The 23,132-nt window shown below is 41.1% G+C and overlaps 2 protein-coding genes across 3 annotated transcripts in view; one reads left to right on the top strand and one right to left on the bottom strand.

Annotated features, from left to right (window-relative positions):
* Positions 1 to 12,623: 12,623 nt before the first annotated feature.
* Positions 12,624 to 19,060, bottom strand: LOC118364880 (uncharacterized). Of its 2 annotated transcripts, none has more exons than XM_052490439.1 (5): positions 18,919 to 19,060; positions 16,135 to 16,735; positions 15,882 to 15,995; positions 14,513 to 15,741; positions 12,624 to 13,237 (listed from the first exon to the last, which is right to left on the bottom strand). In XM_052490439.1, the coding sequence occupies exons 1-5, from the start codon at positions 18,992 to 18,994 to the stop codon at positions 13,212 to 13,214; spliced, it is 2,046 nt and encodes a 681-aa protein (XP_052346399.1). In that variant the 5' UTR covers positions 18,995 to 19,060; the 3' UTR covers positions 12,624 to 13,211. The 2 variants fall into 2 exon arrangements, with proteins under 2 accessions (XP_052346399.1, XP_035602559.1); XM_035746666.2 differs by having other exon boundaries at positions 12,624 to 14,328; positions 18,919 to 19,052.
* A 133-nt stretch (positions 19,061 to 19,193) lies between these two features.
* LOC118365708 (myomesin-2-like) overlaps positions 19,194 to 23,132 on the top strand; it is a 22,193-nt gene continuing 18,254 nt past the window's right edge. Inside the window, exons 1-4 of the mRNA XM_052490438.1 lie at positions 19,194 to 19,363; positions 21,932 to 22,027; positions 22,667 to 22,802; positions 23,037 to 23,132. The exon at positions 23,037 to 23,132 is cut by the window's right edge and continues 59 nt beyond it. Coding sequence (XP_052346398.1) covers positions 19,209 to 19,363; positions 21,932 to 22,027; positions 22,667 to 22,802; positions 23,037 to 23,132 — 483 coding nt within the window. The 5' untranslated portion in view covers positions 19,194 to 19,208. The remainder of the gene's footprint in view (positions 19,364 to 21,931; positions 22,028 to 22,666; positions 22,803 to 23,036) is intronic.

The raw sequence follows: 23,132 nt of genomic DNA on the forward strand, positions 1-23,132 counted from the left end.
AATGAAATACAAACCAATTAAATATGTTAAATTGAATTAAACAATAATGTATGTTGATGCTTATATTATGTACATTATTCAATTATGTTTCTATATGATAACAATAGCCAAATATATTTAATATCCAATAAACTATTGTTTTTTTAAGTTTCACTAATTCATCCTAATTAACGTAATCATTATGACACACCCCTCACTGTTGTCATTGATTGCACTAATTGCACAGTTTGTCTACATAACCTTGTACAAGTATTCATGACATTACCCTGAAGAAGACACAGTGATGCCGAAACGTTGGTAAATACCCAATAAATTACTGGGAGTTTATATATGTAGTGTGTGACACTTTATTTTTGATAGTTCAAAGTTGGAGAATAACAGAACTTGGTCGCATCTTCGGGTCTCCAAATCTACACTTTCACATCACCTCCATGCCAATTGGCTCTATGGAAGGGTTGCCAGAAAAAAACTTTGAGAGCGACAAACAAATGTAAATGCCTGGAGTTTTCTAAACGGCCTTGGTTGTCACGCCCTGACCTTAGAGATCCTTATTTATTCTCTATGTTTGGTTAGGTCAGGGTGTGACTCGGGTGGGAGAATCTATGTTTTCTATTTCTTCGTTGTTTTTTGCCTAGTGTGGTTCCCAATCAAAGGCAGCTGTCTATCGTTGTCTCTGATTGGGGATCATATATATGTTGTGATTTTCCGTTTGGGTTTTGTGGGGAGTTATAGCTGTTTTGTTGCCTGACAACTGTACACTTTTGTTTTTTCTACTTTGTTATTTTGTTGTGGTGTTCAGTTTATTAAAAATCATGAACGCCTACCACGCTGCACCTTGGTCTCCTTCTTCATCCGACGACAGACGTTACATTGGTCTTTGGATTGGAACCAGTGCTATGGTCAGATGACACGAAAATAGAGCTCTTTGGCCAAGCAAACCAGTGGTGGCTTTTGCTTCGAAAGAAGTACGCACATGCAGAAAATAACCTAATATGTACTGTAAAATATGGTGGTGGGTCTTTGTTATGGGACTCTTTTGCTTCCACTGAACTCTACCAAGTACCAGAATTGTTTTCCCCAACACCTGGCTGCCGAAACGTGGAGCAAGTGGATCTTCCAGCAAGACAATAACCCCAAGCACACATCAAAATCCAAAATAAATGGTTTTCCCACAAAATCAAAATTTTGCAATGACAAATTAAGTCTCCGGACCTGAACCCCATTGAAAACCTTTGGTTTAAATTGAAGAGGGCAGTCCATAAGCACAGACTGAAGGATATCAAGGATGTGGAAAGATTCTGTATTGATTCCTCCCAATGTCTTCTCCAAACTCATAAAACATGATTTATTTTTTATTTTACCCACTTTTCATGGTATCCAATTGTTAGTAGTTACTATCTTGTCTCATCGCTACAACTCCCATAAGGGCTCGGGAGAGACAAAGGTCGAAAGCCATGCGTCCTCCAAAACACAACCCAACCGCCCTGCTTCTTAATACAGCTCTCATAGCGTGCGCTGCACCCGGCCTGCCACAGGAGTCGCTAGTGCACGATGAGACAAGGATATCCCTACCGGCCAAACCCTCCCTAACCCAGACGACACTAGGCCAATTGTGTGTCGCCCCATGGACCTCCCGTTCGCAGCCGGTTGCGACAGAGCCTGGGTTCAAACCCAGAGTCTCTGGTGGCACAGCTAGCACTGCAATGTAGTGCCTTAGACCACTGCGCCACCCGGGAGGCTCGTAAAACATTTTAGAATAAGGCTCAGTGCTGTTATCCTCGCAAGGTTGCCGGAGTATTGAAAATGGGTGCCAATAATATTGACACGTATTGTTTGAATTATTATTATTATTTATTTTTTTTACATTTGCCTGTAATTGGACGCAAGTGTATCTTGTTCCCACACGCAGTGATGAAGATGGTTCAATTGGAGAATTGGAGAATTACAGAACTTGGTCTCCAAATCTACAATTAGATGCCATATCCTACAATCCTATTTTTATTTGTATTTATTTCACCTTTATTTAACCAGGTAGGCAAGTTGAGAACAAGTTCTGATTTACAATTGCGACCTGGCCAGGATAAAGCAAAGCAGTTCGACAGATACAACGACACAGAGTTACACATGGAGTAAAACAAACATACAGTCAATAATACAGTATAAACAAGTCTATATACAATTTGAGCAAATTAGGTGAGAAGGGAGGTAAAGGCAAAAAAGGCCATGGTGGCAAAGTAAATACAATATAGCAAGTAAAACACTGGAATGGTAGTTTTGCAATGGAAGAATGTGCAAAGTAGAAATAAAAATAATGGGGTGCAAAGGAGCAAAATAAATAAATAAATTAATTACAGTTGGGAAAGAGGTAGTTGTTTGGGCTAAATTATAGGTGGGCTATGTACAGGTGCAGTAATCTGTAAGATGCTCTGACAGTTGGTGCTTAAAGCTAGTGAGGGAGATTAGTGTTTCCAGTTTGAGATTTTTGTAGTTTGTTCCAGTCATTGGCAGCAGAGAACTGGAAGGAGAGGCGGCCAAAGAAATAATTGGTAGGTTAGTCCTATTTACAGTCACCTCCAAAATTATTTTGACACAAATCTTTGAGAATAAAATGGATTACTTGTTAAACATTTATTTCTCTGAGCAATTGTATCAGTATAAAATATGATTTGCCATTTTAAAAAAAAACCTATGTTGCTTAGTATTTGTATTATTTATTTTTGTATTTTTTGCTCAGCATTATCAAGGGTGCCATAAATGTTGTAGTTGACTGTACTTCTGTGCATTTTATGTCCACATTTGAATGATTAGATATATAGATATACACATTTCCAATATATAGATAGATATATTGAATATCATTGTCTTGCATCTATTGAGTTGTAATAGAATCGACTCAAACCGTGTATTCAGACTGATCCAAATCTCAACCCCAGTAAGAACTGAACATAGCAGCATCCCAGTGTGGAGGCCCCTGAAACTTGTGAATTTCCCCGCTTATCATATTAGTATGCTCCAATAATCTCCTTTCTTCCTCATACAATTGCTCTGTGTGCTTGCGCCTATCAAAAAGGCACCGGAATCCAGCTAAGAAGGGGTAAAATATCTGACACTCACAGGTGTGCATACACACACACACACACACACACACACACACACACACACACAATTTCATGATAACAGATAACACCCCAATTCTGAGTTAATGCCTTCAGACATCCCTGTTCTTTGTTTATTTTTGGCCAACTCCACTGCATTCCTGTGTGCAATGGATTAAAACTAATCCCAAGGAGACAATTACAAATATGTTATTCAAATTTATTTGATAAAGTAATTGTATAATCATGCATTTGAACTCTGTTTGGATATTTACACATGACTTAACTTGAAAAAGAATGCACTTGTATCTGCATATATCTTAACTTCCATAAATGACACTCAATAGCAGCAAGACATGTCATGTGAGTATTCAAAAAGAAACTAGATGGCAGTACATACCTAATATAGTTCAGGAGATTCAGACATTGAATGACCATGTTGAATTTACTGTGTATTTGATCAACAATATAATGGGGATGAAACTCTTGTGAAACAATCAAATTGTTACACTACATCAACATTGGAGTACAGTGACAAGTTCTAGAATCTGGACTAGAACAGCCACATTCAGTTGGTACAACTCGTTTTGTTACAGATACAGTGCTTTCAAAATGGATTAAATATATTTGTTTTACCCATCTACACACAATAACCCATAATGACAAAGTGAAAACATTTTTTTACAAATTATTTTGGTAAAGGGGATTGGATATCTAGTCAGTTGTACAACTGAATGCATTCAAATGAATTGTGTCTTCCACATTTAACCCAACCCCTCTGAATCAGAGATGTGTGGGGGTTCTGCCATGATCTACATCCATGTCTTCAGTGCCCAGGGAATAGTGGGTTAACTGCCTTGCTCAGGGGTAGAACAACAGATTTTGACCTTGTCAGCTTGGGGATTCGATCCAGCAAACTTTCAGTTACTGGCCGAACGCTCTAACCACTAGGCTACCTGCCGCCTTCATTGAAAATGAAATACAGAAATATCTAATTTACGTAAGTATTCGTACCCTTGAGTCAATACTTTGTAGAAACACCTTTGGTGGCGATTACAACTTTGAGTCGTCTTGGATATGTCTGTATGTTTGCACTCTGAAGCATTTTCTCATCAAGGATTTGCCTGCATTTGGCCCTGTTCATTGTTCCCTGTATCCTTACCAGTCTCCCAGTCTCTGCCGTTGAAAAAGCATCCCCATAGCATGATTCTGCCACCACCATACTTCACAGTAGGGAGGTAGATAGATGATAGGTGATGAGCTGTGCCTGGTTTTCTCCAGACATAGCGCTTTGAGTTTATTTTACTTTTACAGGGACAGTGTACATTGATCAATGTTTCAGTAAAAGTGCTGGTTTTAGCCAGCTGGCTAATTTTCAACCGCAGTCCCTGGGCAGGTTATTAAAAACAATTACAATATAGACAATCATTGAGCAGTGAGCACACGCAGAGCAACATAGGACAAGCAAGACGTAGCATACAGACAGAGCAACATAGAACAAAAAGCGGCAAGACAAAATTCATAAAAGCAACAAAGTGTTTCCACACCTCACAAGCTACAGACAACAGACAACATGGAAAGCGGCAATACACAGCCAGGGATTATGTTCACAAATCTGATTGACCTTTAGCCATGTCTTCATGCATTTTGTGAAAGTGTGATATGTGGTGCAGTTATGTGTGTCTGACGGCAGTGTATTCCAGACATGGGAAGCTCTCACAGAGAAAGCGGATTTACTGAAGGTGCTTTTCCTTAAGGGAACTAACTATACAGTCACCTCTCATGGCAGACCTTGTGGATCTGCTGCCATATGTTTGGGTTTTCTGTTTAACAAAAATACTGAGTGGAGGGGAGCCAGGCCATTTAGGATCTTGAATACAAGACATGCTTCGGTGTATTGCACAAGATTTTCCCAACTCAGGAGCTCATGCTTTCTGAGGATGTAACAGTGATGTTGGCTATTGGGCTTCCTATCAAGCACTTTGAGAGCCCGTTTGTAGACAGACTGAATAGGTTTTAATGTTGTACAGCAAGCTTGGGCCCAACTAGTCAAGCAGTATTTAAATGGGGGAGTATCATAGATTTGAAGTACAGTTTTGCTACCTCTGTAGTCAAACAATTTCGTATAAATCGGAAATTAGCTAGGTTGAATTTGGTTATCTGAATTACCTTTTTCACATGTTTTTTAAAAGAGAGGTTGGAATCAAGTATGATGCCAAGGTACTTAAAATCAGATACCACCTGGAGCTTCTCCCCTGACACATAAACATCTGGCTCAGTAGCATCTGTTGCCCTCTTTGTGAAGAACATGCAAACAGTTTTTTTCACATTGAGATGCAAACACGAGTCACTGAGCCACTTTGTAACCTGGACCATTACAGTAGTGAGTTCTTGTGCAGCTTGTTGTTTGCTCTTTGCATGCACATATATCACTGTATCATCTGCATACATTTGAACTTCAGACCCATTACAGACAGAAGGCAGATCATGAATGTACAAGCTGAACAGGAGGGGCCCCAGTATTGACCCTTGGGGCATGCCCACATCATAGCTAAGAGTGGGCGACAGCTCATTGCTCACTCTGACATACTGAGTTCTGCCTTCAAGGTATGATTTCATCCATCTCAAGGCATCAGGGGAAAAGTTGAACTTGGGCAATTTTGTGATGAGAATCTCATGGTTAATAGTATCAAACCACATTGTCTCATCAGACCACATAATCTTTTGCCTTATGAACTCAGAGTATTTCATCTTATGATCTCAGAGTCTTTCACATGCCTTTTTCCAAACTCCAGGGGTGTTGTCATGTGCCTTTTTTTCTCAGGAATGGCTTCCATCTGGCCAATGTCCCATAACGCCCAGATTGGTAAAGTACTGTAGAGACTGTTGTCCTTCTGGCAGGTTCTCCCATCTCAGGCAAATAACTCTTCAGTTCTGTCAGAGTGGTCATTGGGTTGTTGGTCTCCTCCCTGACCAAGGTCCTTCTTGACCGGTTGCTCAGTTTGGTCAGACAGCCAGCTCTAGGCAGAGTCTGGGTAGTTCCATATTTCAATTTCCCAATGATGGAGACCTCTGTGCTCTTGGAAACTTTCAACACTCTAGAAATTGTTTTATACAGTTGAAGTCGGAAGTTTACATACACTTAGGTTGGAGTCATTAAAACTTGTTTTTCAACCACTCCACAAATTTCTTGTTAACAAACTATAATTTTGGCAAGTCGGTTAGGACATCTACTTTGAGCATGACACAATACATTTTTCCAACAATTGTTTACAGACAGATTATTTCACTTATAATTCACTGTATCACAATTCCAGTGGGTCAGAAGTTTACATACACTAAGGTGACTGTGCCTTTAAACAGCTTGGAAAATTCCAGAAAATGATGTCTTGGCTTTAAAAGCTTTCGATAGCCTAATTTGTATTTATTCATTATTTTACCAAGTAAGTTGACTGAGCATTTACAGCAACGACCTGGTGAATAGTTACTTGGGAGAGGAGGGGGAGGAATGAGCCAATTGTAAACTAGGTGACAGTGAGGATTTGAGGGCCAGATTGGGAATTTAGCCAGGACACTGGGGTTAACACCCCTACTCTTATAATAAGTGTCATTGGATCTTCAATGACATCAGAGAGTCAGGACACCTGTTTAACATCCCATCCGAAAGACAGCACCCTACACAGGGTAGTGCCCCTGCCCTGGGGTATTTTTTAGACCAGAGGAAAGAGTGCCTCCTACTGGCCCTCCAACACCACTTCCAGCAGCATCTGGTCTCCCATTGAGGGACTGACTAGGACCAACCCTGCTTAGCATCAGAAGCAAGCCAGCAGTTGTATGCAGGGTGGTATGCTGCCAGCAAAAATTGGCATTATTTGAGTCAATTGGAAGTGTACCTGTGGATGTATTTCAAGGTCTACCTTCAAACTCAGTGCCTCTTTGCTTGACATCATGGGAAAATCAAAAGAAAACAGCCAAGACCTCAGAAAATAAATTGTAGACCACCACAAGTCTGGTTCATCATTGGGAACAATTTCCAAATATCTGAAGGTACCACATTTATCTGAACAAAAAATAGCACGCAAGTATAAACACCATGGGACCACGCAGCCGTCATACCGCTCAGGAAGGAGACGCATTCTGTCTCCTAGAGATGAACGTACTTTGGTGCGAAAAGTACAAATCAATCCCAGAATAACAGCAAATGACCTTGTGAAGATGACAGAGTAAACAGGTACAAAAGTTTCTATATCCACTGTAAAACGAGTCCTATATCGACATAACCTGAAAGGCCGCTCAGCAAGGAAGAAGCCACTGCTCCAAAACCGCCATAAAAAAGCCAGACTACGGTTTGCAAATGCACATGGGGACAAAGATCATACTTTTTGGAGAAATGTCCTCTGGTCTGATGAAACAAAAATAGAACTGTTTGGCCATAATGACCATCGTTATGTTTGGAGGGAAAAGGGGGGGGCTTGCAAGCCGAAGAACATCATCCCAACCATGAAGCACGGGTGTGGCAGCATCATGTTGTGGGGGTGCTTTGCTGCAGGAGGGACTGGTGTGCTTCACAAAATAGATAAATGGACAATGACCTCAAGCATACTTCCAAAGTTGTGGCAAAATGGCTTAAGGACAACAAAGTCAAGGTTTTGGAGTGGCCATCACAAAGTGTTAAGGGATTTTTATGAATAATGACTAAATTATGTATACATTTAAATCAGAACTATAACTAAACAGAATACTACTATGTTACTGTATGGATGTATGAATCTTAGTATAATCATAATACTGAATGTAATGTGTGTAGTTTTCTTTGAGAATTAGAACAAGGACTTTCTGTTCCTTGTTAGAAACAAGTGGAGCTATTGTCAGACCGGCTGGAATGCTGTGTTCCTTACTGTCACGACTCCTACCGAAGGTGGCTCCCCTTCCCGTTCGGGTGGCTCTCGGCGGTCGTCGTCAACGGCCTACTAGCTGCCACTGATTCTTTCCTCCCCCTCCTTGTCTGTTTATTGGTTACACCTGTTGTGTATTTGCTGATTAATTGGGCTTTATTAGCCAGCTGGCCCGCCTGCTCTTTGTGCGGGATTGTTTTGTGTAACTTGTGTGCACGTCTGTGGGTTATGTGTTTTCCCATTTCGTGGGTTTTGCTGGACAGTTTAAGTTCCCGTGTTTGGGGCGTTTGTTTTGTTGTACGCCCTGTGTTTTCGTGGGGTTGGCTTATGTTCGCCGTTTTGTGCATTCAATTAGCACTACCCTGAACTCTCTGCTTCCTGCGCCTGACTTCTCACCCACTACACCCAGAACTTTACACTTACAGGACATTCTGTCTCTACCCAGGGAGGGGAGAGACCTTGGGCTAGTAGTAGATTGTTTAACAGGTGGCAGACAATGTGGGAAGGCTTGTGAACTATATTGCCATTGTATCTGAGAGGAGGAGAGACATTTACAACGAAATGTGAGGTATATAAACCAATGTACATTGTATTATGACCAGAGCTCTCGAAAATAAACGCTACTGATTAACTATGAGACTGGTGTCTGTCCATTTTATGAAAATAAGTATCTTACAAATTCATAGAAACGGACAGAGTGTTTTAATTGATCATATAGGAAATAAAATTCTCTAACACAAAGCCCTGACCTCAATCCTATAGAAAATACGTGGGCAGAACTGAAAAAGCGTGTGCGAGCAAGATGGCCTATAAACCTGACTCAGTTACACCAGCTCTGTCAGGAGGAATGGGCCAAAATTCACCCAACTTATTGGGGGAAACTTGTGGAAGGCTACCCAAAACGTTTGACCCAAGTTAAGCGATTTAAAGGCAATGCTGCCAAATACTAATTGAGTGTATGTAAACTTCTGACCCACTGGGAATGTGATGAAAGAAATAAAAGCTGAAATAAATCATTCTCTCTACTATTATTCTGACACTTCACATTCTTAAAATAAAGTGGTGATCCTAACTGACCTAAGACAGGGAATTTTTACTAGGATTAAATGTCAGGAATTGTGAAAAACTGAGTTTAAATGTATTTGGCTAAGGTGTATGTAAACTTCCCGACTTCAGCTGTATATGCCTCATCACAATTCTATCTCTGAGATCTACGGACAGTTCCTTGAACTTAATGGCAAAGAAAAACAAGAATAAGCCTTGCACAGGAAACTATGCAGTCGAAGAGGCTGGTGTCCAGGCTTAATTTTCTCAATTTCACATGCTAACAGCAACCGCAACACCATGCTCGTATCCAGCCGCAAAAACCTAGAGACAGAGCTTTTTTAAGGATAAGCAATTAATGAACTAATGGCAATGTCAGTTTGGTGAAAGTAAGACAGTGGAACTAGGTTTTTTGCTAATAAATGCACGCAAATAATATTACTCAACATTGCTGTATAGCAGGGGTGTGAACTCATTTTCCCCGTGGGCCACACTGAGTCTTTAACAAAGTCCGAGAGCCACACTGAAATAGTCCTATGTTTTTGGAATTTTCGATACTCCCTGACTGTCTAGCTTTTGTTTCTGTGATTGTAAGTGAGCTGGACAGAGTGAAGAGACTGTACACATATAGGTCCATTGTCAATATCATCATTGCGCTTGTTTTTGTTTTTTGCAAAACCAGCCGTAAGGCTGCATTAAATCTGCTCGCAGGTCTTTTTGACACCCTATATAATGAGGGAAAAAGGGAAGCACAGCCACAAGATGCCCAGTGACACAAGCCTACCAGACAAGATCAATTACTTCTATGCTCGCTTCGAGGCAAGTAACACTGAAACTCATGAGAGCATCAGCTGTTCCGGACGACTGCGTGATCACGCTCTCCGTAGCCGATGTGAGTAAGACCTTTATACAGGTCAACATTCACAAGGCCGCAGGGCCAGATGGATTACCAGGACGTGTACTCCGAGCATGCGCTGTCCAACTGGCAAGTGTCTTTACTGACATTTTCAACCTGTCCCTGACTGAGTCTGTAATACCAACATGTTTCAAGCAGACCACCAAAGTCCCTGTGCCCAAGAACACTAAGGTAACCTGCCTAAATGACCCGTAGCACTCACGTCTGTAACCATGAAGTGCTTTGAAAGGCAGGTCATGGCTCACATCAACACCATTATCCCAGGAACCCTAGACCCCCTCCAATTTGCATACTGCCCCAACAGATCCACAGATCCAGGAACACCTATGTGAGAATGTTATTCATTGACTACAGCTCAGCATTCAACACCATAGTGCCCTCAAAGCTCATCACTAAGCTAAGGACCCTGAGACTAAACACCTCTCTCTGCAACTGGATCCTGGACTTCTTGACGGGCCGCCCCCAGGTGGTAAGGATAGGTAACAACACATCCGCCATGCTGATCCTCAACACGGGGGCCCCTCAGGGGTGCATGTCTCAGTCCACTCCTGTACTCCCTGTTCACTCGTGACTGCATGGCCAGGCATGACTACAACACAGTCATCAAGTTTGCCAATGACTCAACAGTGGTAGAACTGATCACCGACAATGATGAGACAGCCTATAGGGAGGAGGTCAGAGACCTGGCCGTGTGGTGCCAGGACAACAACCTCTCCCTCAACGTGATCAAGACAAAGGAGATGATTGTGGACTACAGGAAAAGGAGGACCGAGCACGCCCTCATTCTCATCGGCGGGGCTGTAGTGGAGCAGGTTGAGAGCTTGTCCACATCACCAAAAAACTATCATGGTCCAAACACACTGACAGTTGTGAAGAGGGCATGACATGTGCAAATACCTTCAGTGGTCCAAGATCATTGATGACTGCCTTCAGCTCATCTGCAATGTGGAGACGTGTGTATGTTGTCCCTTGTGTCTGTGCTCTCGTAGAATACTGGTTGAGGGGTGGAGGATGATGTAGTTAATTATTCCTTGTCCACGAACATTCAACCCCCCCCATCAGAGATGATTGCAATACAGTCTGCTTTTTCTATGATTTGCTTGACCTTCACTTGAACTCTATTTAACTCTGCATCCAGCAAATGAGTAGATAAAGCATGTCTGGTTGGAGGGGTGTATGCTGGGCAAAGAACATTCAGAAATCTCTTTCAATACACATTGCCTGTGAGCATCAGAGGTGAACCAGTTGCATACACAGCCCGAGCAAGACATTCATCAGCATTTCTCTGACTACGTTCATCCATTGAGTCAAAAAAACGTCTGATTCCAGGAGGACCATGATCTGTTGCTATAGATAAGGTGTCTGATCCATCATTTTCACCTTGACTAGAAGTAGAGGGACTTTTGGCAGAGGTTGCTTGTTGTGAGCTCTGAGGGAACTTTATGCACTTGGCCAGATGATTCTGCATCTTTGTTGCATTGGCACAGTATTCGCAAATGTACTCAGCTTTTCCTTCTACATTAGCTGCAGTGAAATGTCTCCACACATCAGATAGTGCCCATGGCATTTTCATGTAAAGATTAGAAAAAAAAAAGTTTAAAAAACCCAAATACAATTCCATGTACATATAAAAAGTTAAGCAGTTAGATTAAACAACTCCTTTGTAAGAGAAATGTTTTAAAATTAAACATATATGGAAACAGGTGAATTAACACTCCTCAGTTAGCAGGCTCAAACAAGCTAAAATCCACATGGTAGCAAAAACAAACTAGCAGAAATTGTTAACATGATTTAAACACACTTTGCTGTAGGCTACTATTTACTAGTTAACAAAAAAGCATGTATGTCATATAAAATATATTCACCCCACCCAGTATTGTAATCAAAACTTACCAGAAAGCATGTAGTCCTTGGCTCAGACAGTGTAGTGGTGTGGGCTCAAGATCTTGAGAATCAGCTGTACATGTGATGGAAGAGTGCACTGCACATGTGATGGAAGAATGCACTGCACATGTGATGGAAGAATGCACTGTGCATGCAGAGGTTTGCAATTCCATTAAATTGATGATAGTTTAACTAAAATATGCCACAAGATCTAGAATTGCCTTATGTGTATCCCACAAAAAAGGTTCACTGTTATAACCTAACTTTTTTGATGAATTTAAGAAAAAGTCCCGGGCTTAACTTCCCATGGAAATTTTCTGGAAGGTTTCCGACCCTTTGCAACCCTAGTTGATACTTTCCTTTAACTTTTTCTTTAAACTGATGATTGAAAATGACTGTTTTATATGACTGTTTAATATCATTATATACTCTTAGAATGAATAGATTGTTTTCATATCCTTAGAGATTGAAAGTAGTGTTCGGTTCAAGCTCTTTGTGTATTTGAAGAGTGCAATTATTTAGGTGACCGGAGTGGACTGTAGGAATGTGTACTCCCAATAACTCAAGGACTCTCCAGACTGATGAGAAGTCATGTAATATGCACAGAGAATCATGGAGAAATCCTGGTTGATGGAAAAGTACTGAAGTATGTCTTTGTGGAATGGAGAGGGCGAGAGCTCAGGGTTTGAGTGGACACTGCACTGGATTGAATGTATGTATTAAGCTGGACATCTTCCCTGAGTAAACATTTGAAACGTCACTTGGAGTTTGTATGATAAATATGTTTATTGTATATTGAGATATTGGTCTTTTTAACAACTCATTTAAAGTTATGAATAAGTTATGTTCTGGAAAAAATGGTAGAACAAAAATATAACATTGGCTTTTAGGATGGGATAATATTGTATTAAATCTGAACTTACTAAATGTTATTGCCGTTTCTGTCACTACTGTTATAACATTTTGATTGGTTCATTGGCAAACAATCGGCATAAATTACATTCTCAGATAGAATCATTATTTGTTGTCTTGTCATACAATTCTAAATGGGAGGAAGTGTAAATACTGTACTGTAATGTAGTGGCATTTATTTTTAGACCAGCTCTGTAATTACACCTGTAACATACGTACATACTGGACCGTTTATTAGGTACATCACCCTGTTCATGAAAATGTTTCGCTCCTACACACAGTGAGTCACGTGGCCGTGGCTTGCTATATAAAGCAGACAGACAGGCATCGAGGCATTCAGTTACTGTTTGATTGAACATTGGAATAGACAAAATAACTGACCTAAGCGACTTTGAGCGTGGTATGATCGTCGGTGCCAGGCGCGCCAGATCCAGTATCTCAGAATTGGCCGCCCTCCTGGGCTTTTCACGCACAACAGTGTCTAGGATTGACTGAGAATGATGCGACAAACAAAAAACATCCAGTCAGCTGCAGTCCTGTGTGCAAAAACAGCTTGTTGAATAGAGAGGTCGAAGGAGAATGGCAAGAATCGTGCAAGCTAACAGGCAGGCCACAAACAGGCAAATAACGGCGCAGTGGTATGAAGATCGGCATCTTGGGACGCACAATGATGGGTGTACCTAATAAACTGTCCGTTGAGTGTAGATCATAATGTTGGCCAAAAGCACTTAGATCTTTTTGGTGTAATTTTCTTTGCCTATGTGGTTAATTTATTTCTGCACAAGTTAATCTGCCAAATCATAGTAGGTGTATTCCAGTTATTTTAGCATTTTCAAATGAGACAGTTGTGAATCAAAATAGTTGTAGGGCTATAGTAGGGTATCACTGTTTCTGAAAATGTCATCTCTGGAGTTCTGTAATTGAACTATGTATGGATATTTAAACATGGCTAAAGTAGAAAATAATGCACTTTTATCTGCACATATCTTAAGTGAAGTGAGTAACAATCAATAACAAACAGCAAGACATGTCACATGAGTAGAATACACTAGAGGGCAGTACATGCCTAAACAATTCAGACGTTGATTAACCATGCTGAAATAACTATGCAGGCCTATTAGATTTTCTCAACAATATAATGTGGATTAAACTCTTTTGAAACGAAATAAATTGTTACACTACATCAATGTACAGTGAAAAGTTCTAGAATCTGACGTAGAACAACTATGTTCAGTTGGTACAACTAGTACCAATTAGATCTGACTATTCCACAACATGAACACCGCCCAGATAAAGGGGTAGTTTGAATTAAAATTGTAATAATCTTAAATACATTTAATTTTAAAAATCTGTTCTCAAGTCCAAGTAGCTTTAAAACCATGCACAGTAATAATTTCAAATCTACATGTTATGCAATTAAGTCGTACAGGAAGTGATGCACAGGAAACGATGCAGTCCAAACGGCAGGTGTGTTGACTTCTTGATATTCTCCATTACTACTTAGAAATGTTCTCAGCCCATACATATGCTAACAGCAACAGCAACAACATCATGCCCGAATGCCACATCCAGTTGCAAAAACCTAGAGACAGGGATTTTTAATGGAAAAGCAATTAATTAACCAATCGCAATGCCAGCTTGGTGAAATTCAAAAACTTAGTAGAGCTTGAGTATTTTTGCTAATACTTGCACATAATATCATTCAACATCTGCTGTGTACAGCATGTGACATGTTTTAGGGCAAATCAATTTAACTACTTTTGTACCTTTTTCTATCTCCTCCATAGGCTGCCCCAGAAGTCTCGTCTCCTCCATAGGCTGCCCCATGAGTCTTGTCTCCTCCATAGGCTGCTCCATGAGTCTCGTCTCCTCCATAGGCAGCCATGGGAGTCTCGTCTTCTTCATAGACTGCCCCAGGAGTCTCATCTCCTCCATAGGCTGCCCCAGGAGTCTCGTCTCCTCCATAGGCGGCACCAGAGTTTCTATATCATCCTCAGGCTGCCCAAGAGTTTCCATCTCCTTCGCAGGCTGCTCCATGAGTCCCATCTCCACAAGCGGCTCTAGACTTTCTAACTCCTTCACAAGGTAAAATGGTTTCTTCAGGATTCGCTGACTCTTACTGAACCTCCAGATGCCTCGGCACAGTGAGTCATGGATCCTCTGACATGAGTCAATCTCTGTGCGCCACAGTGCTGCTCTGGCTCGGATGAGCTGGGATCTCTTGCTCTTGCTGCCTTTGGCAAGGCTGACACTGTCTTTACAGATAGTGATGATGTCCAGGCCAATGAATAGGGCATTTGAGGCCACAGCGCATTGCCTTAATGTCCTAGAGAGGGCGAGTGGAGTGCCTTGTGCCAACATCCCAATGTCAGGTAAATCTGCAGCAAATGTTTTGCCCTCTTGGAGTCCCACCTTGCCTGCACCCATAACCATGCCTTTTCCCATTAAGGCCTCTATTGCAGAGGTATTTTTTACTATGGCATTGATCTTCTTTCCTAAACTCGCACCACCTTTGCCTATATTCTTCCCAACCACTAATGCCACCACCTTCGGCTCCAAAGGGCAAATGTTGCTGGCCACCTTCTCCAGACTACCATGGAGTCTTTGCATGTCCTCCAAGAAACATTGAAAGATTGTATTGGCTTTCTTGTTTTGGTAGCTTTTAAATGCCACCTTTGTTACACCGGTGGTTAGACTGTTGACCCCACTGGTCACACCCATTCCAATCCCTGCGATGGTGAGTCCCAGTGACAGCCCAGCAGTAACAGGGGCAAGACAAAGGCCTGCGATGGTCAGAGCCCCTCCGGTCGCCCCCACTGCACTGCCTACCACACTGGAGATATAACCCCCTTTCTTCATCTTATTTAGTTTGCCAGCTCTCCTTTCCAGCTCTTTTAGACAGTCCAGCATTCTGGAGTGGCGCTGACTGAACAGACCAATGAAGTGCAGGGCAGACTCCTGGAACAGGAACGTCAGTCTGAAGTGCTGGTCCATCCTAGCAGGAGAAACATATTCCACTTTTCAGAGACATTGAGACATGTAGCTGGAATCGATGAACGATCAGAAATGTGGGCCCTCAGTGTTAGTAAGCTAGTATTTGCAAATGTAACATAAAACAAAACTGTAAAGGTTTACCTGATATCACTCAAATGACGCAAATGGTTAAACATGGTCTGCATGGACTTTTCATTCACTTCAGTGCTGGTGTCAATCATCAAGTTGTCATTCTTCTCTCGGCAAAATGTTTTTCTAATATTGATAATAAAAAGTTATTTAGAAAGCACATTTCAGCTACAGCAGAAGTTGCTATAATGTTACATAAAAAAATATAAATAAATATGTCTGAAACCAATGTTGTGTTAAATTTTTTAAACTGGTTTCCACTTACTTTTTTCCCAATGCCATTCTCTCACACAGCTGCTCAGAGATGTGTATGTAATTTTCCAAGTACACATGCAGCACCTCCACATTGAGGAGGCATGGGGAAAAGAAGGCTGAAGCGTCCCTCTTAAAGTGGATGAGGAGAGGACAGGTCATTCTAGCGGAGGTGATGACAGCTCGGACACTTGCTGGTTCCCTCCCCTGAGGCAGAGGACACAACCGGTTTTCATCAGCAAATACAAACAGAGAGGTGACCACCAGCCTCTCCACAGCATCCATGAAGCAGTCCAGCTCCTCCAGCCCATTGAGAGTGTCCTTCAGTACAGCTTCCAGCTCCTTCTCCAGCTTCTTAAGCCTACGGTTTGCAGTCACCTGAGTCAGATAGTCTTTCGTGAACTCTCCTAATGCCTTGGTCTTGTCTTCTGCATTCAAGACTCGGCCGAATTTAAGATCGATTCTGTCTGCCATTTCCTTGATGTTTTTCATCTTGGATTGTTCCTCCTTTCTCTGCAGGATCCACCTTGGATGCCTGTCACAGAATTCCTTCACTGTGTGGACATAGCTGAGGGTGTCTGAGATGTATTGGCCCAATAACTCTCTCATTTCCTCTGAGAAATAAGAAGATGCAGTTTAGAAAGGCTTTCTGTCTCAAAGTTCTTTACAGGGTCTCTATTGAAGATAAGTACAGTAAAATGACTTTACTAATCACCTATTACACAGATCTGTTCCCAGAAGATCAATGATCAATACCCAGAAAGATGTATAAAACAAATATATACCTTAATGCATTGAATCCTGCAGATGGAGTTCAGTCAACTTAGGCTACCCATTTCAAATTTAACAAAATAACTTTTGCTAAAAGTTTAAAGGTAAATGAGTCTGAGATGTGCTCCACCTTCATTCCTTTTTATATGCCTCAAAACAATGTTTCTTACTACCAAGACTTTGTGATCTTCAGCCATATGGATTTTGCTCCCTGCTAAGGGCTAAGGCACGGTGGCTCGGGTCAAATGGCAGCTGATAGGGCTGCTGTTGAGAGCAGGGGGCGAGGTGCTCAGATTCTCATAGCTTCCACACGCAATAGTAATTGTGTTATCATTGTTATTATGTAAATACAAATATTTCTAGCAGTATAAGGTAAAGCTAGAATACATTTTTGGACTTATAAATTAATGATATATACCCATTGATTCTTCAAGAATACAACTTATACACTGATTATACTAAACATTAAGTACACCTGCTCTTTCCATGACATCGCCTGACCAGGTGAATCCAGGTGAAAGCTATGATCCCTTATTGATGTCACTTGTTAAATCCACTTCAATCAGTGTAGATGAAGGGCAGGAGACAGAATAAAGAAGGATTTTTAAGCCTTGAGACAATTGAGATATGGATTGTGTTTGTGTGCCATTTAGAGGGGGAGTGGGCAAGACAAAAAAAATGTAAGTGCCTTTGAAATGGGTATGGTAATAGGTGCCAGGCTGATTGTTTTTTCACGCTTGACAGCTTCCCATGTGTATCCAGAATGGTCCACCACCCAAAGGACATCCAGCCAACTTAACACAACTGTGGGAAGCATTGGAGTCAACTCAGCACTAGGAAGGTGTTCCTAATGTTTGGTATACTCAGTGTAAATGCCTTATGAGCTTTGATTAACTGTTGTACCCCATCAGAACCCCAAATATTAGCTTGGTAAATGCCAATGTTTGTAAACAGCATGAATGTAAACAATCACTGTACAGCCTCAAAACATGGTTATAACTATTATTTTGATATCATGGATGGTCAGGCCTTGCATCCATAGCTCTATGAATTTGAGTGGTTGCATTTCTCCAGGCCCAACTATCAGCTTTTGCCAAAACAGGCAAGGTAACCGCTTTGTTATTGTTACAATGAAGGATTTTAGCTTCAGAGTCTCATATGCAGGTCTCAGCTCAGGTGTCAAATTGTGACATTGTATATTATAATATGTAGCTTTTTAAGGAACATTCTGATCTACAGTTTATTGTATGGCGGTCCTTCTGTGGCTCAGTTGGTAGAGCATGGCGCTTGTAACGCCAGGGTAGTGGGTTCGATTCCCGGGACCACCCATACGTAGAATGTATGCACACATGACTGTAAGTCGCTTTGGATAAAAGCGTCAGCTAAATGGCATATATTATATTATGATCTGGGTAATTGTTCAATGTGCTGCATACCCAGATAAGGATATTTCATAATTTACTAATAAAGCACTTTCAAAGGAGATTTGCCTTGACAATGCTTTTTAGTCCAGGAGTAGGCTTGTCCCATTATTCACTGCACCTGCACTCTAACATCCATCAAAAAGTTGTCAACAACTGGGTTTATAAAGCACTCGTGAAAATCGCACCATATTGAAAATGACTGTAGATTTTGCACATGGGCGCTTGAAAGTTTATCTGCTAAGTCATATCAGGTGTAATTCCAGCTATTTAATTTTAGCATTTTCAAAATAGAAAGATGTTGATTAAAATAGTTGTAGGGCTACAGTAGTCCACTTACTGTAAACGGTGAGGGTATCACTGTTTCTGAACTGAATCTCTGGTTAAAAATAGTTGCTGGCAAGTGTTTGGACATGGGTGGGAGGCAATCTTGAGAACCCTAAAAAGGTCTCATAAACTTAACAGTGTTAATATCACACAGGAAATAAATCACGTCAAATTCAACTACTGTTGCAGAAAAGGATAGTTAATGGTGTCAGTTTGTAGAGAGAAAATCATTATTAGGAAATTGGTCAAACTAATTGAAGTGGGAGTGAGCAAATCACCTTCAAGAGAGCTCTCCATTCGACCTATACATTCGGTTGTCATCTTCTCGAAAACAAAAAATAGACTGAAACACATATTTATATGCCTATTACATTATTGACAAAATAAAAAATCACGAATCTTTTGCAAGGAAAGACAGTTTATCCAATAAATAACCTGTTGAAAAATCCTACCATAATATCGACGAAAATGACGCAAATATTTGTGTTAATTATTTGACCATTTCAACAGCCACCTGCCTTCGTCAACTTTGACTGAAAGTGTTGAATGGGTCAGAAAATGTTGGTAAATGCTATATATAGTCATAAGTGCACCCATACATGGGGTGGTCGGGGAAAGCCATTCCTTGAGTGTGAGGGTAATATTTTTGTTACCATCAGCAAGTGCCTCCCAAGCGGCATCAGGCTCGTCTGCTACCGCTTTGCGCTGTTTTAATCTCAAGGGGTGAGTCGCGTTTCTATCTGTTATTTTATCATAATTACGCTGAGCGGGTTGTTATAAATCCAACATTTTTATTTCAGGGGAACCTTATATTTCCAGTACAATAACGTTGATAATGGCCATATATGGGTTCATACATGTAGGCTAAGTGAAAGAGTGACATATTTACATGTCTGTAGTTGTTTTGGGGATTGATCATTTGTCTCCGGTGAGGGATAAGGGGTTGTGTTGAAATTTATCTGAAGGCAGTTATACTTTCACTGTGCACTAATGGCATGCCTTTGAATGAAGAGGTCGCTGAACCTATTTTCTTGGGTGCATCAGTTTGGCAACCTAACGAATGATTGTATACCTAAGACATGTCCTGGAAAGTTGGATAGTGTACTGTATTGGGAGAGTACATAAACAGTTTAGTATTGAATTTATTTAGAGGCAGTTGAATAAATGAATGTATTGATTGATCAGGATGTTGATGACTTGTCTTATTTATGTTAGGCCAATTTATTTTCTAATGAGTATTGGCCTACATTCAGCCAAACGTGCAGGCTACTAATTTTCTTCTGTGGCTTTTGACTATATTTCTCCAGTGCATTAGCCTTCAAACTTCTTTCAGCTATTCATAGATGAACTGTGCTCGCTGTAAGGTGAAACATTTGAGGGGCTGACCCCTGTTTATATGGTGGTATGTGGAGGCAAAATTCATGGCCCCTCATAAACCATAAAGTTATGCCCGAACATGTCATTTGTGGGATAAATATCATAGAATTAGTACGCAAGGGAGATAATGTGAAAGATATAATCTCTGGCAAAGTATTTGGAGTTTAATGGAGAAATAATAACCATTGTGTATCAGTCCTTCGACAGCCATTTTGTGAGGCCTCCAAAGACAGAGAGAGCATGTGTGCCTATAAGTGCGGGCGCTGCAGTTAGGCTATGTTGTCAATAGTTATGTGAAAGTTGATGATAATAGGGAATATTCATGTACTAAGGCTTTGCAGATTCTCATCAACCGTAGAAGGTTGACAACTATAGTTGACAAAAGCAGCGTGAAAAGCTCTCAATGGGAAGTCATTATTGTGTCTGATCATGCTAAATACATTGATGTTAATGTTGAAAACGTCATTAACACAGCAAACCACCTCCAATGTTCAGTTGCATGTGAAGTAAAGGTAAACAATTCCATTTCCCTCCTCCCTTCCCTCTCCTTACCTGGTATTGTGACCAGGTCTCTTTTGAAGTGTTCCAGCCATGGCTACCAAGGTCATGCATTTTAATCAGAAGAAGCATGTGAGCCACGTCAGCCATCACAGCTCTCACACTACTAAGCATGTTGTCAAGGAGCACTCTTCAAGGTAGGGGATTAGTGTTATTGCTCACCTGCAGCACTATAGAAAGCAGTTTTTTGGCAATACAGCAGCTGGGGCACAATAGCGTGGATATACATGGTGCTGGTGTAGAGGGAAGTGGAGTGGACAAGAGATGGTCTCCAACTTCAAATGTACACCACCCCATGCTGATGCTATGCGGCTTGCAGCAATGGATTCTGCCTTGTTTTAGGGTCGTAGGGTCATATCAGGCCACTAGATGTTGCTTTAGCGCTCCTCAGACCACCCCAACCCTTTGGTGGTTACGCCATCGGCTGTGCTTCAAACTGCAATTCCAAGGTTATAGGAGTCTGTGGTGAGCTGAAGTGGTGGCGTTCAAATGGAACTGTACCCAATGAAGCCTCAAACTCAGAATTTGTCACGCTGCAAGCAGAAGCCAAAGTGTTGGGACCTATTGACCAGGTCCTAGCAGGCCGTGACGTTGATGTTGTTATGCAACCCATGTCTAGTGCGTATGCCACTGCTTCACTGTGCCTGAAACATATGCTGAACCCTGTTCTAGACCCCAACCCATCAAGAAAAAAACTATCCAGTTACTGGACTCTTTATTGGTTATATTTGCTAAGAAATTAAAAGGGCAATTCTGTAACTTTTCAACCTCCTATTCATCATTTCCAGCACCAAACCAGTGTCCATATATGTGAAAACAGCACGTTTCTATGATCTGTGGTTAAAAAGATAAGAAGAAAAGTACAAAAAACAATGTTTCTCTGTGACATCACAGGGTAGGCCACTGTGATTTTCTAGCCCAAGGGATGGTTATTTTCTTGCTCCTCACGTCACCACGAATCTCATAGTGTTTGAAAATCCATGTTTTTAAAATGTTTCACTTTTGATGATGTCATCGGTAAGACGTTTTTAACTTTCTATTTTTTTTCTACAAAACGTAGAAATGCTCAATTTTCACATATGTTGACACTGGTATTGTGCTGGAGATTGAAAATGAGGTTGAAAAGTGAACTTTTGTCCAATACCAATGATCTCACTACCTAAGTGAAAACCACTAAATTAATTGTTTTTATTAGCTTTTATGTCCCTTTTTGGTTTTTCATATGAAGTATATTCTACAATTGTTTTTACATTTTAAAATCACAGTACCACCAAAACAGTGCTGGCACTAAGTGTTTAAAAAAAATCTTCCTATCTACCTGTTCTAATGACTCTAACGACTGCTCTCTCTCCACAGGAAATCAAGCTCTAAGTCCGTGAACCAGGTGCAGCACACCCACGCCACAGAGGCTATGGCTGAACCAGCCTATACAGTGCCGGCGTTCAGCCAGAGGTGGGTCCAATAGGACAGTGTCTCACAGCTACATTGGCCCAGTACAGAAACAACCCCTAGCTTTTACCCCTTGACACTTGTGTAGATCTGAAAGGATTCGATAGGTGTAAGCAATTTGGCAAAATCTCCACCCAACTAAGATGGAACTACTACCATACCTATTCAATTCTTTCAGGTTTACATGAAGTGCCTAGGGGAAGGGGCTAGGGGTTGTTTCTGGACAGGGCCCATATGTCATGCTGTTTTAGGTGTAAGGGAATATTTACCACAGTCAGAGCTGACTGCAGGCAAAGACTAGCAGGAGCTACTATGGTGACTGAAAAACACAGAAAATATGCCAAATTGTGTCCTGGTACATGTGTTGTGTTTCATTATACAGCAGGGATCATCAAAATAGATTCAGCTGCGGGACGATTTTTATATCCAACAATGAACACAAAAAACAATGGGGGAAAAAGCAGGGTTCCAGTTGTGGAACCCTGTTATACAGGATGAGTTGGTTAGATGTTAATAACCTATCTGACCTAACACTGGACAATACGCTGAAGTGTTCGTCTGTTGTTGTCGTTTTTTATTAAACACTGTATATTGTACCGATATATAAATTATTATCTTTCCTGCTATGGAATATGTATGTAGGAGCACCGATGAGATAGAGGAGTACCAGCGAGTGTCTAGTCATGTTGGGAAAGGACTTGCTTCAATTCAGAAGGAGCTCCACAGGATGCGAGTGGCCACAAAGACCCAAGTGGAGAATATTGAGATTAAGAGAGAGGTAATACACTGGATTGTGGAAGGATCATGTTATATGCAGTGCTGCTGACACAGGATCAGATATCATTGATGAAACCCTGTGATTTGCAAAGATCACAGTTAAACAGATATGTAATATTTGATAGCTTTTTGCCTATAGTTTATATTATCCTGTTTCTACCTATACTAACCTTAGCACTGCTGGATGAAAGGTTTCCCCTCATTTGCTAATGCAACCTTTACTGTCTCTCCTCAGGTGCAGGAGATGATGCACAAGAAGGGGACGTCGAGTACGCAGACGGACAAGGCCCCTGACTTCCTGGTGGCTCTGAGGCCCCACGCCGCGTGGGAG

The sequence above is a fragment of the Oncorhynchus keta genome, chromosome 32 (genome assembly GCF_023373465.1).
Source record: "Oncorhynchus keta strain PuntledgeMale-10-30-2019 chromosome 32, Oket_V2, whole genome shotgun sequence".
Classification (NCBI taxonomy): Eukaryota; Metazoa; Chordata; class Actinopteri; order Salmoniformes; family Salmonidae; genus Oncorhynchus; species Oncorhynchus keta.

Coding starts and splice junctions, on each gene's coding strand:
- LOC118364880 (XM_035746666.2), bottom strand. CDS start 18,994: ATGTGTTTCAGTCTATTTTTTGTTTTCGAGAAGATGACAACCGAATGT. Junction 15,742..15,881: donor CGTCATTTGAGTGATATCAG/GTAAACCTTTAC, acceptor TTCTCCTGCTAG/GATGGACCAGCACTTCAGAC. Junction 14,329..14,512: donor TATGGAGGAGATAGAAAAAG/GTACAAAAGTAG, acceptor CCCTGTCTCTAG/GTTTTTGCAACTGGATGTGG.